Source organism: Haliotis rubra, unplaced genomic scaffold (genome assembly GCF_003918875.1).
Source record: "Haliotis rubra isolate DU_JTF1 unplaced genomic scaffold, ASM391887v1 Scf232, whole genome shotgun sequence".
NCBI classification, from domain to species: Eukaryota; Metazoa; Mollusca; class Gastropoda; order Lepetellida; family Haliotidae; genus Haliotis; species Haliotis rubra.
In genome coordinates this window covers 1,043,046-1,059,280 of record NW_025766359.1, presented here as the reverse complement: position 1 = coordinate 1,059,280, position 16,235 = coordinate 1,043,046, and the positions used below count along the sequence as shown (strand labels likewise).

Sequence of the window (16,235 nt, the reverse complement as noted above, 5' to 3'; positions counted from 1 at the left end):
TGAATAGTTCCCCGAGAGATGGTCGTTCTGAAAGACATTGTTCAAAATATGCTTCCTAGACCAGTGCTTTGACGTTCTTCATTGGGCGTACATCTGTGTTGTTGTGGTGGACACGTGGAGTGGGAGGTTCATGGTGTCTTTTGATTCAGTACTCAAAGTTGGTAAAGTTAGAAATACAACTGTATCTCTGATACAAGGACGACCTTTTCCATGATAACATTAGCATCCGATGAAAGTTTTAAGTTATAATACAATTGTACAAGTGATTGTAACCGACAATACATAACAGTGAACCCATAACAGTTGGAGAGACTGCTAGGTAAGACGACCCAAGGCTACTGCTATCGTGTTCCCCGCCAGCAGAGCGCACCTCCAGCACTTGATGAGGCTTAGTGGACACCGAGCTGTAGGATGTCGGGACAAGACAACCCGTGCACAGTTTAAGGTAGGTGCTTCACCTTCTGCTGTAGTGACACAGTTACATGCCACGTTGTTCTTCGCATGAAGGAAACAACTACAAGGATTTTCTAGGTTAATTGTCTTTGGGGTAGATGCTGCTCGCGCTGAAAGTGACGTCACTCAACCTCAGTAGATATGTGTATACGTTTTTTCAAGCATGCTTTGACTGGAATTAAAGTAAAACGCTTGAAGGCATCCGGTAGAATTTAACTAAATTCTCCACCATAGTGATAAAAGAGGATATTTGACAAGGTGTCGTTATATAAGATTTGTTACCGGGAAGATTTAGTCTGGATATTTAACATTGGTTATTATTTGATAGTCACAGTAAAGGTTGTGCAAGATGATATCAATCTCAATCCAGGTGATAATATCTGAAGCGAAATTTGACATCAATGTAAATGAAATCGTCCAGAAAGAAAGTATGAATCTTATGTGGACGTGATCAGTGGTTTCACGTGACACAATGACATCATGGAATGGCTGATCATCAGGTATTATGGATGTATAACGGACAGCGCCCCCTCGTCAGGGTACCAAACACCTGGTGACTGAAGAGTGACGGAACGAGATTGCTTTGCTCTTCACACTCACACGTGTACTGGACATGTTTCAGTAATACTTTGAATGTGTTTCTCAATCTTCTTTGGACGATATCATTTTCATTTAATGAAACAGGGAAAATAATTTCGATAAACAATAGAAAATAATGAAAATAATCTTATCCGTCCTGCCAGGTTATGCCTTAGTCAGCTACTACTACTACTACTAAGTACTACTACTACTACTACTACTTCAATTACTACTACTACTACTACTACTACTACTACCACTAGTAGTAGTAGCAGTAGTAGTAGTAATGCTGATCCAGCTGCTTCTATTTAATCAATGAGTTTATAAATGGTAAAGTAAATAGTGGATAGGCAAATTATCAAACAAACATGAAATTTAAATTTTTAAAGCATTTTACAAAATTTCCATAAAATTCAACATACAACTTTCCAGTACGTGCATAGAACAAAGGAAATTAACATAGATAGATGATGGCAAGTTGGTCAAAATTTATAGAATAAGCTAATATTACACTCAGTTATCGCTGAACACTATAATAGGCACATTATTGAATAATTTATGAATGAATTCATTCTTATTATGAGTACAACTACAACATTACGCAATGGAAGAAACAATTGCTGAGTGATGAATAAAGCATACATATAATATATAGCCCTTAAATCCGTATTTTACCTGTCAACCCGTTACTCTTCCTTGTGTTATAGCATGGAATGAAAGTGGTAGGTTGGCAAGGTTTCCCAATTACGACAGCACTGTTACATTTAATCTGGGATACTTCGTGGACGATGTACGGCACTGTCTGCGTTGTCACAGAGTGTAGTTGAAGCAGGTATTTCATGGGCTCTTGCAGGAATGTTCCTCCTTAGACCCACGCAGAAAGTCTGAGCACCTAATGAATTTTCTTTGTATGTTAATGGGTAACATGTCACACAGTATGCCTTCAAATATTTACGTTTTTCTTTGAGAGCTCCCGATCTTTGTTAATATTTAAGCTTCCATTGTTCACGGGCACTCCTTTCCCGCGATGAAGTAGTATACTGATAACATTTGTAATGGATATCGATGTGTTTTAATAAGAAGCCTTATTGACACAAACGTTCAACTGATATATATATATATATATATATATATATATATATATATATATATATATATATATATATATATATATATATATATATATATATATATGTGTGTGTGTGTGTGTGTGTGTGTGTGTGTGTGTGTGTGTGTGTGTGTGTGTGTGTGTGTGTGTGTGTGTGTGAGAGAGAGAGACTAAATCGCCTTCACTTGAACGGATCACGTACAAACGTATGGCTCAAATACAATGATCAACTGTTATCGAGTTATGACACAGCGTTAACCATTACGTTTGTGTCGTCATTCCCTGTAACACAGGGGCGAATATATCACAACCAAGTACTCTCTTATAGTTTGGTAACTTGCTAATAACTCTTAAAAGTGTGTTCATCTTTTAATTAGGTTAGTGGTGTTGGCAAAACACCCGTATTAAGTAACGTTATTGGTGTAGTGTTACAGATAATGTTGTGCTATTGGCTAAGAGTTTTGAAAATATATTAATTTGAAATGAAAAATAGTGAGATTTCAAGTCGAGATAAATTTTAAAACTCCTCTTTTTCTTCATGTTGTCCTTGTCACTGACCTGCTGGATCTGAAAACTGTTTTTTTTTAAGTTTTTAAGATTTAAATTGGTTCCCAAGATTACAATAGCACAGATATACAAAGCCGTGATGCATACGGCTTAGAATAATGCAGAAACAATATGTGCATGTATAATATCAACATATTAATATATTCATATGCATGCATAGTTCATTAAACGTGCATTGGATTCAAAGTGTGAAACTAATATCAGTCGCAGCCAAGAGACAGAGTAAGTAGTGAACAGGTATTACTGACACAACTAGAGACGAGTCATTATTTTCAGGGACAGTACCAGGTAATCCACTCATAGTCTCTCCCTTTCGTGGGCGGTGGGGTAGTCTAGTGTTTAAAGCGTTCGCTTGTTACGCCGAAGACCCGGGTTCGATTCCCCACATGGGTACAATGTGTGAAGCCCATTTCTGGTGTCCCTGGACGTGATATTGCTGTGATATTGCTATAAGCGGCGTAAAACTAAACTCCCTATTTCGTGAAGAAAAGAAAACTCCTTCCAAAATAATTTGTGATCATCATTCATAATGTAACATTTCGATTGCAGCAAGTTTTATTTTATGTTCTAGCCTGGTGATAAGAAGGTGGAAAACGGTCCAGGTCGTTTGATAACTGTACATTTGCGGTTAAGGGACCGTATCAATTATTTTTTCACCTAACGAAACATACAGTGACATGACTTGCTGGGTTGTTTTGTGTGAAGAACCTGTCATGCTTCTTGTATAAGAACAGGTTTATAGGAAACGGTACCCCTGCTCGGTACCCAAGCTCCGTACCCAAGCTCCAGTACCCTTGCTCGGTACCCCTGCACGTTCCTGTTAGTTCTTGCCCTGATTGGACGGATGGAGAATCCAGGGGTCATCCCAGTTAGGGCCCCATCAATCGGGGGTAGTGAAGGGGCAGGAGAGAGAAAGGCATCGTACAATACCCCACGTGATTAGCGTCACGTGGTTAACCCCATAATGTCGTAATGCCAATGGTGTCGATGATTGGTCCCATTTAATGTGGAAACCTCTTTACGTTCATGAATGTCTTCGGTAAGAACAAGTGTCGTTTTATCTTTATTTCGAGAAAAGCAGGGTATTGTTTAACGAGTTTGCTGATCAGGACTCTGAAGGAACCATGATATTGACACCGTCTTAGAGATTTTCAAGATTGTTGATCGCGTTCATTACGCTAAATGGTTCCTCGGTCCCGTTCCACCGATGTCCTTGGTAAGACAATATGTTTTATATACCAGTGAAATCCCGGCTTGGACGTGTTCTTCAACAAACTATACTAGTAGAAAGAGGTGACTAACGTGATTGGATGGGCACACTCGATGACTTGGTTGATACATACTATACATTTGGGTAGATCATTGCTCATGACCTCATTCGACTGACTGGATCCGCCTCGATTAATGTACTTACAGCTGGACTATTTTGCTGAGTGTCAAACATACAACATATCTTGTGACTTAGTAATGTCATAGTAACTACATCCACCACTGTGTGAGTTGTGGGACACATGGCAAGTCCAAGGGTTACAGATTAACAATCGGTTGCCAGTTGGTTTTGATTCTACAAGTCATGTATTATGTTAAATTAGTAAAATTACTCGGTATACAGAATTCGTTTGGCAAAAACGTCTACTCTGTAGTCGAAATTAATTGAAATATAGTATTGATATATTTCTCTTCTAAAGACAGACTCGGTGTTTGAAGAAGACTTTTCAGATAGACAAATTTGGGTTCGGATCAACTTTAACCCACGTTTAACACAATTAATGCTATCTGTGCTGGCAGTGATAGTAGTGCATCTATTCATAGCGCAATGAGCGGATTCGTGGGGTCGGGGGGAAAGGGAATGTTTCCAAAACGATTAATTCATGCACTATAGACTATCACTGCAAAACAAATACTAAATATCTAAGCATGGGTTGCAAACAATTCTTTCATCAAATTAGTTATACTTTAAGGCAATATAATGCTACCAAATGGTTTATTATACCGCCCCCGTAGCTACCTCTGACACAGTGGTTTACATATGAGTCCATTCCATTTATAGACACTTGGCTTGATGTCATGATCGGCCATCTTGCCATCAACATTAGATGGGTGTATCTAAACTAAACTAACCTCAAACCCACATCAGAGTGAAAACAAGTCTTATCAAACAAATTAGTGTTTTCAAAAGAGAGACCTTATTTTAAGAGATAACTCCGTGGCGGGGATCGGATTTGTATAAGTGAGTGTCAAATTGAATGTGGCGGGGAAGATCAAGGAAACGTCATTACAACACACAGGCTTGGAGTACAACCACTCATTTGTGTACAGGGACGGTGTTTTTTTCATATTTAAATTTTGTTTTACTCTCTCTCTCTCTCTCTCCCTCCTGTGTGTGTGTGTGGTGTGTGTGGTGTTGGTGGGGGGAGAGTGAGGTACGGCGAGGTTGGATGGATGTACCTCTTTCTGGGGTCTTTGAATGGCATTTAGAAGTGATACACACAAGGAAGAGAGTTTTTATGGATGTCAACTTCTTTATTATGAGGAACACAACGTTTCGGAGTATATCCTTGCTCCTTCATCATTCACCTCATGATAAAGAAGTTGACATCCATAAAACCCCCTCTTCCTTATTCTCTATCTGTCAGGTTTAAATTATCGATCAAACGTTGTGTATGACATCCCAGCTGTTACATCAGGATGTTGTCCCCATTGCTCCAACACTGAACTAAAGGAGGCTGGCTATGAAGTCGCCGTACCTCATGTTACATGATGTTTTCTATCTACATTTCTGTTTACACATTGGTATTTCCATTTGCCTGATTAATGAGCAGTTGCAGTAAGCGCTCGTTCAATCTCCAACACAACAATATTGAAGTCACGAGTATCGAAATAAACTTAAACAATAAACTATAAGAATGGGAGCACTACTAAACAATCAGTCTTTCTTTACCATTGATATTTCTACGATTTGATGCAATTGAAATACTGCCTTCAACGACCCGAGCTCATCCACTCACTACATCTTGTCATTCGTACAATATTAGTTTATGTTTAATCCTTGTCTCACACAGGTAACATGAATGTATGATTGTGTGTTTGTATGTATGTCAAACGATAGTAGTAATAGGAAGACACCTAGGTTTATCCACAGGCAACTGGAACATACAAACACAGTATCAGATATATATATATAGTTCTGTGAGATATATTCGCTCAGCCTACGGGCTCGGTTCTCCTTCCCACTCGAGTGTCACGTTCCTCCCACGACAAAGAGCTCACGGCTAAGAAGGCAACTGAATGAAGCCCAGTGTAACTGAATAGGTCGCCATTGCAAGCACGAGTAACTGAAGGAAACTATATTTTCGGCAGGGTTAATAACAAATCTGTGACTTGTTGATCAGTTTTGATAGTTTCTATGACGTTTGATCTTCAAACCGTTGTATTGTGAAATGCATCAGTATTTTTGTTTTCCTGAGGTTCGACATCGGAGTCTCACTAGGACACATACATTTAGAACATAATATTGACGTGAAACACACTTCTCCATATAGTTTCCTCTCTCATCCCGTTATCGCTTATCATCCCAGCTGTCTCATTAACTCACTATTTCTCTGGTCATCCTCATCATCTTTTTTCCTGGCGTTCTAATATCACTCTTTCGGTTGCAGTTCCACCCCTTTCTTACTCGTTCGGTCCCTCCAAGACATCTAGACTCTGAGATGAAATCACTGTAGGGTCGTTTGAAAAGTGATAGAAAGGAGGACAAATAATCTCACCCTGTTTCACTCTGACAGCGAGAAAGTATTGATAATTACAAAACTATTACGAAATCAAGACAAGCCGAACTATTACAGGCTCACTTTTTGATAGATTTCGAATATGTTGGTTTCATTGTCTACATGAGTGAGAGACTACTTCCCTTTCCCGTCTTTCTCTCTTGTTCACTAACTCGCTTTCTGCTCTCTTTCTTTAAAATTCCATACTAGTTTTAATTCTCTACCTGTGATTGTCTAGTCATTTTACAGTCCTTTGTCGAAATATTTTATAATTATATAACTTTATGTATTACCAATAAATGAATTTAGTCACGATATGACTGAATTATTACCGGTGTGATTATAATTTTAACTCACTCACTCTCACGCACTCCAGTTTCTACTACAGTACAACCAGACATTATTGAGAAGATTGTAAACTTTTAAATGTTTTCACTCATTACTCACGTATTAAAAGTGAACATTAGCAGAACATAACTCCAGATTCAAAGACAGGTGAACAGTTAGTATTTTGTCAAGTCACCATGGGCAGCAATGCCGGCTTCAATGCGGCGGGGCATACTACTGATCAAAGAAGTTAGAAAGTCGTGGTCCATGCTGTCCCCATATCGGACCACCTCTTCTTTCATTTCAGCAATATTTGTCAGATTTTTTCTTATTGACACTTTCCTTCATAAGTCCCCAAACATTTTCTATTGTTTATAAAACACGTGAGCAGATTGAAGTAAATGTCCCTCGAGAATATCTGTGTACCGCCTACTGTTCATATTCCCTTCAAACACACTGATGCCGCCCCACACGTTAAATTTCGGACTGTTCTTTGGGCGCTGATACAAAGGTTTTTCTGTTTGTTTGGTCCAGAATTTCAGTGTATTAGGAAACAGCCACACAGACCTTTCATCTGAGAAAATCACGTTGTCCCAGTTGTCCTTGTTACAATACTCTAATATCAACTTCCTCTTCTCTAAATCATCCGTGTGAAGCCCATTTCTGGTGTCCCCCGCCGTGATGTTGCTGGAATATTGCTAAAAGCGGCGCAAAACCATACTCAGTCAGTCAGTCAGTCTAAATCATCCATACTGAGGATCACTGAAAATGTCGTCTGCGAGCAAGTAAACAAAGGGGGATAACTCTTCACAAACTAATGAAAAAGGATTAACGGAGTTGTCTCTCTTGAATGAAACCAAGCACTTGATGGCTGGTCAAGGTTGTTTATACTAGAAATCCAATTAAACATATTCCTAAAGTTCTCAATAATTTCTGGTCATACTATATTATCCTCCCATCCGCTGTATCTGTGTGTGGCGGCCGTGTGTCAACCGTGTCATACTGCTGGTTACGTCGTGTCTCTCAGCCACACCAAGTCGCTCATCCATGCTCAGATATTATGAAATTGACCGCGTTATTTGACACATTTCCCCATGTTTTGAATAACTTAGGTCACTCGTATGTGTGTATTCTCAGAGTTTCATTTCCGAAACAAAATGTTGAAACAAAGTGAATTGTCAGGACTGTGACAGGTACTTGAATCACGCATTGCTGCATTTATTGACAACGGTTTGGAACATCAATTGTTATTTTCATCTTAAATAAATAACTAGTTTGTTATGAAAGTACTTCACAGATAATGAGTTCCAACTGACATACATGTCCACTGGCTGTTTGCATTCAGGCCGGTATCGAGGCTACCTACCACCCAGCATATAGACGTGGTTTGTTAACAGCCACATTAAGTGAGAATTGACAATTCGGTATCGTTGCCTGTTTCCGATAACGATGTATCAGAAAACAAACTGTGGAGTGTAATATGGCCTTCTGTTATTAACTGCAGGTGAAAGGGTCTGTGACAGTCCCCGGTGTGTGGACTGGCAGTGTGGTGGTATTACGACATACCCAACCCACCAATACATAACAGGTCACATGGGAATACTTACTGTTATACACCATGATGTGTTTCAACAATCATACATGACGTCAGTTAATTCCATTTTACACACATAATTTTTGTCTGTTTTCTTCATAACGACCAAAAACAAATGTATTCTAAAAACACTGAGAGAAATATATCGTAAATCTATATCATACCTTGGCAAGAGAAAATATACTGTAAGTGGATACCATACATTGGCAAGAGAAAATATACTGTAAGTGAATGTCATACATTGGCAAGAGAAAATATTATGTAAGTAGATACCATACACTGGCAAGAGAAAATATACTGTAAGTGAATATCTTACATCGGCAAGAGAAAATATACTGTAAGTGAATGTCATACATTAACAAGAGAAAATATAATGTAAGTGGATACCATACATTGGCAAGAGAAAATATACTGCAAGTGAATGTCATACATTAGCAAGAGAAAATATTATGTAAGTAGATACCATACATTGGCAAGAGAAAATATACTGTAAGTGGATGTCTTACATCGGCAAGAGAAAATATACTGTAAGTGAATGTCATACATTAGCAAGAGAAAATATAATGTAAGTGGATACAATACATTGGCAAGAGAAAATATACTGCAAGTGAATGTCATACATTAGCAAGAGAAAATATTACGTAAGTGGATACCATACATTGGCAAGAGAAAATATACTGCAAGTGAATGTCATACATTTGCAAGAGAAAATATACTGTAAGTGGATATCATACATTAGCAAGAGAAAATATTATGTAAGTGGATATACATCGTACATTAGAGAAAATGTAAGAGAAACCATATTGGCTAGAGGAAACATACTGTAAGTGGATACCATACATTGTCAAGAGAAAACTATATGTGTACCATACATTTTGCTACATTGGCTAGAGAAAATATACTGTAAGTGGATACCATACATTGGCTAGAAACATACTGTAAAATCTATACTACCATACATTGGCAAGAGGAAATATACCATGGATACCATACATTGGCAGAGGAAACATACTGTAAGTGGATACCATACATTGGTAACAGAAAATGTACTATATGTGTATACCATACATTTGCAAGAGAAAATATACTGTAAGTGGATACCATACATTGGCTAGAGAAAACATACTGTAAGTGGATACCATACATTGGCAAGAGGAAACATACTGTAAATCTATACCATACATTGGCTAGAGGAAACATACTGTAAGTGGATACCATACATTGGCAAGAGGAAACATACTGTAAGTGGATACCATACATTGGCAACAGAAAATGTACTATATGTGTATACCATACATTTGCAAGAGAAAATATACTGTAAGTGGATACCATACATTGGCTAGAGAAAATATAATGTAAGTGTATACCATACATTGGCAAGAGGAAACATACTGTAAGTGGATACCATACATTGGCTAGAGAAAATATACTGTAAGTGTATACCATACATTGGCAACAGAAAATGTACTATATGTGTATACCATACATTGGCATGAGAAAATACACGACGGTGGGTACATTAAGAGCTGCTTACATTGACAACACACATTCGTGTTCAATCTGGTCTTCAGCAACGCATGCTTGTGATCCGACAGCAGAAATGGGTGTTCAGGCTCAATGTCTCGGTTGATACTTGTCACTGTATCCAGTAGCGTATAAACAATGTCAGTTACTCACATGTCCGGCGAAGACACTTTTATTTACATACCGCCCTCATATATCAGTCACATTCTATTCACGATCAAATGTCGACGACGAAAAATGAACACCACAATACACAACACTACAATCCACTCTGATGGGCTTAAACACTGCATTCACAAAGCCAGAATGTCCATATAAAGCCGTGGAGTCCAGTGTTATGTGATGCTGAATGTATGTACAACGTATGTTGACACACAGATAGTGGAATAGAAGACAGGTACAAATTCTGTGAAGAAAAACCCAAGCAGGACAAACTTTTATTCTTTATCACTTCGGACGTCATATTAATGTAATGAATGGAAATTAACTATTCTTTTTATCCAGTAAGCTCAGCTCATGATAGTCCATGTAACAAAATCTACAGACAAGGGGACTGTCAACTTATATAAGTAGGCCTACTCTAACTACATAGCATCTCAGTTTCACACACCGGTTATACAGCAACTGGTGTTGTTCTCGTGTACACCTGAGCATCTGGAAGAGAAGCTTGGACATCAGACCGATCGATACTCTCGACAGTGACACACCCAGCAACGGTACTCTCGAGAGTGACACACCTCACACCGATACTCTCGACAGTGACACACCCAATAACGATACTCTCGACAGTGACACACCTCACACCGATACTCTCGACAGTGACACACCCAATAACGATACTCTCGACAGTGACACACCTCACACCGATACTCTCGACAGTGACACACCCTACACCGATACTCTCGACAGTGACACACGCAACAACGATACTCTCGACAGTGACACACCCTACACCGATACTCTCGACAGTGACACACGCAACAACGATACTCTTGACAGTGACACACCCAACAACGATACTCTCGACAGTGACACACCCAACAACGATACTCTCGACAGTGACACACGCAACAACGATACTCTCGACAGTGACACACCTCACAACGGTACTCTCGACAGTGACACACCCAACAACGATACTTTCGACAGTGACAGACCCAACAACGATACTCTCGACAGTGACACACCCAATAACGATACTCTCGACAGTGACACACCTCACACCGATACTCTCGACAGTGACACACCCTACACCAATACTCTCGACAGTGACACACCCTACACCGATACTCTCGACAGTGACACACCTCACACCGATACTCTCGACAGTGACACACGCAACAACGATACTCTCGACAGTGACACACCCTACACCGATACTCTCGACAGTGACACACCCTACACCGATACTCTCGACAGTGACACACCTCACACCGATGCTCTCGACAGTGACACACCCTACACCGATACTCTTGACAGTGACACACCTCAACACCGATACTCTCGACAGTGACACACGCAACAACAATACACTCGACAGTGACAGACCCAACAACGATACTCTCGACAGTGACACACGCAACAACGATACTCTCGACAGTGACACACCCAACAACGATACTCTCGACAGTGACACACGCAACAACGAAGTGACACACGCAACAACGATGCTCTCGACAGTGACACACGCAACAATGATACTCTCGACAGTGACACACACAACAACGATACTCTCGACAGTGACAGACCCAACAACGATACTCTCGACAGTGACACACCCAACAACGATACTCTCGACAGTGACACACCAACAACGAAGTGACACACGGAACAACGATGCTCTCGACAGTGACACACGCAACAACGATACTCTCGACAGTGACACACCCAACAACGATACTCTCGACAGTGACACACGCAACAACGATACTCTCGACAGTGACACACCCAACAACGATACTCTCGACAGTGACAGACCCAACAACGATACTCTCGACAGTGACACCCAACAACGATACTCTCGACAGTGACACACCCAACAACGAAGTGACACACGCAACAACGATGCTCTCGACAGTGACACACGCAACAACGATACTCTCGACAGTGACACACCCAACAACGATACTCTCGACAGTGACACACCCAACAACGATACTCTCGACAGTGACACACGCAACAACGATACTCTCGACAGTGACACACCCAACAACTATACTCTCGACAGTGACACACCCAACAACGATACTCTCGACAGTGACACACCCAACAACGATACTCTCGACAGTGACACACGCAACAACGATACTCTCGACAGTGACACACCTCACAACGATACTCTCGACAGTGACACACCCAGCAACAGTACTCTCGAGAGTGACACACTCAACAACGATACTCTCGACAGTGACACACCCAACACCGATACTCCCCAAAGTGATATTCCCTACACCAATATTCACCAAGATGGAAGTCACAAAGAAAGTTATGTAGATAGCGTCATCAAATTGTAATGGTTTATCTGATAAGCTGCAAATTAAATAAGAAAATGTGAGACATAAATACTCCCCCTGGGACAGTATCACACATGACGAATATGTTTGATTGACTGCACGGTTCCTGGATGTAGTCAGTATGTGAGTTATCAGTGGTATCTGTGGCTATCGGGAGATCACAACCCAAGACTGATGTATCGCAGCACCGAAACTCATCTAATCACGACATGTCACGTGGGGGATGCGCAGATGCTGTATCTACGTCCGACTCGTAAATCTACGATATCGTAATCACGCTTTGATATCTGTCGAAACACCGTCATAGGTGACAGAATGTATGAAATTTTTTACTGACTTAATTTTAGATTTATAGTAACTCCTGAAATATTAATAACAACAATAATACCACGACAGCTATGCTGCTGCTGCTACTATTGCTACTACTGCTGCTACTATTGCTACTACTGCTGCTACTATTGCTACTACTGCTGCTATTGCTACTACTATTGCTACTACTGCTGCTGCTACTACTGCTGCTACTGCTGCTGCTACTGCTGCTACTATTGCTACTACTACCATTAATACGTCACCAGAAGCAAATGTTTGCAGTCAAGAACGCCGACTAAAATGGCAATCGGAAAATGTCATCACCAAGTGTTTCCATGACTTTTCGCTAATTGCAAGTTCCCGGTCGTTATATTATTCTACTTTTGTTTTCTTATCATATCATTTTATGTGTTGAAGTCATTCGTTTCACTAATGACCGTGAATACAGTCTTTGTGCATAGTGGTCATCGCTACAGTCGACCGCAATTAGGACCAGATCAAGAGATGGATGCACTACTAGCATGGCTGGCCGAGTAACGATCTTAATGGGCCTCCGTGGTATAGAACAGTCACTCATTCACGTTGTTACACAATCAAACAGGACTTAAAGGTCCAGAAAACAAGTGATACTGTTCACGGTTTCTCTCAGGAGCAGATGTTACGGATTCGTAACCACGATAGTTTTTAACTTGACAAGAGTTCGTTAAGTCGTGCGTGATCTGTGTAAGTGAGGAGGTCTAGGAACGACCACACACCTGCACGTAGTGCTGAGTTGAGATTAGTTGAAGATTGCCGTGAGGTAAGTGAGGGCGGGTCAAATACAAAACACACTGTTTATTTTAAAAAGTAAATCATACGAAAAACCAATCAACTTTGAATTTATTCAGAAGGAACTCAAAAGTTTTTATTACTTTACGAAATACACAGCAAAACTGTACGGACATCTTAACCAATTTACTAAATTCTGGTCATCTTGTCACCCTTTATTTATATAGACAACTATATACACTGTTTATAAATACAACAAAAACAAAACAAAAACAAAACAAAACAAAACAAAAACATACTGCCAGAAACAATTAAGCTCAGTTGTCCCCATACTACCACTCCTACCTGTGGATGGTGTGGACTACCTCGTCCCCTAAACTATATCGTAGGTAAACATGTCTTCCTGCAGTGATCGCGCAATTTCTAACAGACTGAATCCAGATCGTGGGGTCTGCACAGCAACGGGTTCTAGATTGTGGGGTTTCCAAAGTAACGGGGTCCAGATCGCCTGTTTAAAGTAAGGGAGTCCAGAGAGATGGGGCTCGCTAACACGATAGGGAGAAAACGATGGATATTGTTGGGTTTTTTAGCAGCCATGACGGTATCGTCCGACATGAGCGAGTGTAATTGATGAGCATGCGAGCCCCACCCCAACCAACTATCAGGCCTACCACAGCTGGGCCGAGATAACCCACCCTGTGCCTGGATTCCTGGCTGACGGGGAACAGCGCCACCTCTGGGTTATCTCCACCACACACCCCGGCTACGTCACTGTCTCCGGACAAAGGCGGATCAGCCACGGACCATACGTATCATACGTTAATCCTATCACTGTCAACATGGCTCGTTATTATTACAGATGCCCTGTCTTATTTGTGCAGTTTGTATCCGCACCTTCATACAAGGAAAGCCACAAGAGTGCACTTGACGTCAAACTTCTGGCTTACCGAAGAGGATATCATACTTTGATATATTTCATATAAAATGAGTAGAGGGGTGATTTTTTTTATTTGCTTGACATGTTCTACACAGTAGATGAGTGCAGTGTGAAAAACAGTAGTTATTTTCACAACGTATTAAATATTTGTGGCTCAGCGGGGATTCAAAGTTAAAATAGATCCTCAGTAACTCGTGCTGAGTCTCCGTGTAAGGATTCCAGATCAAATGGGGCGTCCAGTACCTCGTGTTGAGTCGCTGTGTAAGGATTCCAGATCAAATGGGGCGTCCAGTACCTCGTGTTGTGTCTCTGTGTCAGGATTCCAGGTCAAATGAGGCGTCCAGTACCTCGTGTTGTGTCTCCGTGTCAGGATTCCAGGTCAAATGAGGCGTCCAGTACCTCGTGTTGAGTCTCCGTGTCAGGATTCCAGGTCAAATGGGGCGTCCAGTACCTCGTGCTGAGTCTCCGTGTCAGGATTCCAGGTCAAATGGGGCGTCCAGTACCTCGTGTTGTGTCTGCGTGTCAGGATTCCAGGTCAAATGGGGCGTCCAGTACCTCGGGCTGAGTCTCCTTGTCAGGATTCCAGGTCAAATGGGGCGTCCAGTACCTTGTGTTGTGTCTCCGTGTCAGGATTCCAGGTCAAATGGGGGCGTCCAGAACCTCGTGTTGAATCTCTCTGTCAGGATTCCAGGTCAAATGGGGCGTCCAGTACCTCGTGTTGAGTCTCCGTGTCAGGATTCCAGGTCAAATGGGGGCGTCCAGAACCTCGTGTTGAGTCTCTCTGTCAGGATTCCAGGTCAAATGGGGCGTCCAGTACCTCGGGTTGTGTCTGCGTGTCAGGATTCCAGGTCAAATGGGGCGTCCAGTACCTCGGGCTGAGTCTCCGTGTCAGGATTCCAGGTCAAATGGGGCGTCCAGTACCTCGGGTTGTGTCTCCGTGTCAGGATTCCAGGTCAAATGGGGCGTCCAGTACCTCGTGTTGAGTCTCTCTGTCAGGATTCCAGGTCAAATGGGGCGTCCAGTACCTCGGGCTGAGTCTCCGTGTCAGGATTCCAGGTCAAATGGGGCGTCCAGTACCTCGTGTTGAGTCTCCTTGTCAGGATTCCAGGTCAAATGGGGCGTCCAGTACCTCGTGCTGAGTCTCCGTTGTCAGGATTCCAGGTCAAATGGGGCGTCCAGTACCTCGTGCTGAGTCTCCTTGTCAGGATTCCAGGTCAAATGGGGCGTCCAGTACCTCGGGCTGAGTCTCCTTGTCAGGATTCCAGGTCAAATGGGGCGTCCAGTACCTCGTGCTGAGTCTCCGTGTCAGGATTCCAGGTCAAATGGGGCGTCCAGTACCTCGTGCTGAGTCTCCGTGTCAGGATTCCAGGTCAAATGGGGGCGTCCAGTACCTCGTGTTGTGTCTGCGTGTCAGGATTCCAGGTCAAATGGGGCGTCCAGTACCTCGTGCTGAGTCTCCTTGTCAGGATTCCAGGTCAAATGGGGCGTCCAGTACCTCGTGCTGAGTCTCCTTGTCAGGATTCCAGGTCAAATGGGGCGTCCAGTACCTCGGGCTGAGTCTCCTTGTCAGGATTCCAGGTCAAATGGGGGCGTCCAGTACCTCGTGCTGAGTCTCCGTGTCAGGATTCCAGGTCAAATGGGGCGTCCAGTACCTCGTGTTGAGTCTCCGTGTCAGGATTCCAGGTCAAATGGGGCGTCCAGTACCTCGTGTTTAGTCTCTGTGTCAGGATTCCAGGTCAAATGGGGGCGTCCAGTATCTCATGTTGTGTCTGCGTGTCAGGATTCCAGG

General features: G+C 41.9%; 1 protein-coding gene across 1 annotated transcript; it reads left to right on the top strand.

The window, feature by feature from the left end:
* The first annotated feature begins 382 nt into the window (after positions 1 to 382).
* On the top strand, positions 383 to 11,432 carry LOC124278139 (clumping factor A-like). The gene is made up of 2 exons (XM_046713877.1): positions 383 to 445; positions 10,512 to 11,432. The coding sequence occupies exons 1-2, from the start codon at positions 383 to 385 to the stop codon at positions 11,430 to 11,432; spliced, it is 984 nt and encodes a 327-aa protein (XP_046569833.1).
* The last annotated feature ends 4,803 nt before the right edge of the window (positions 11,433 to 16,235 follow it).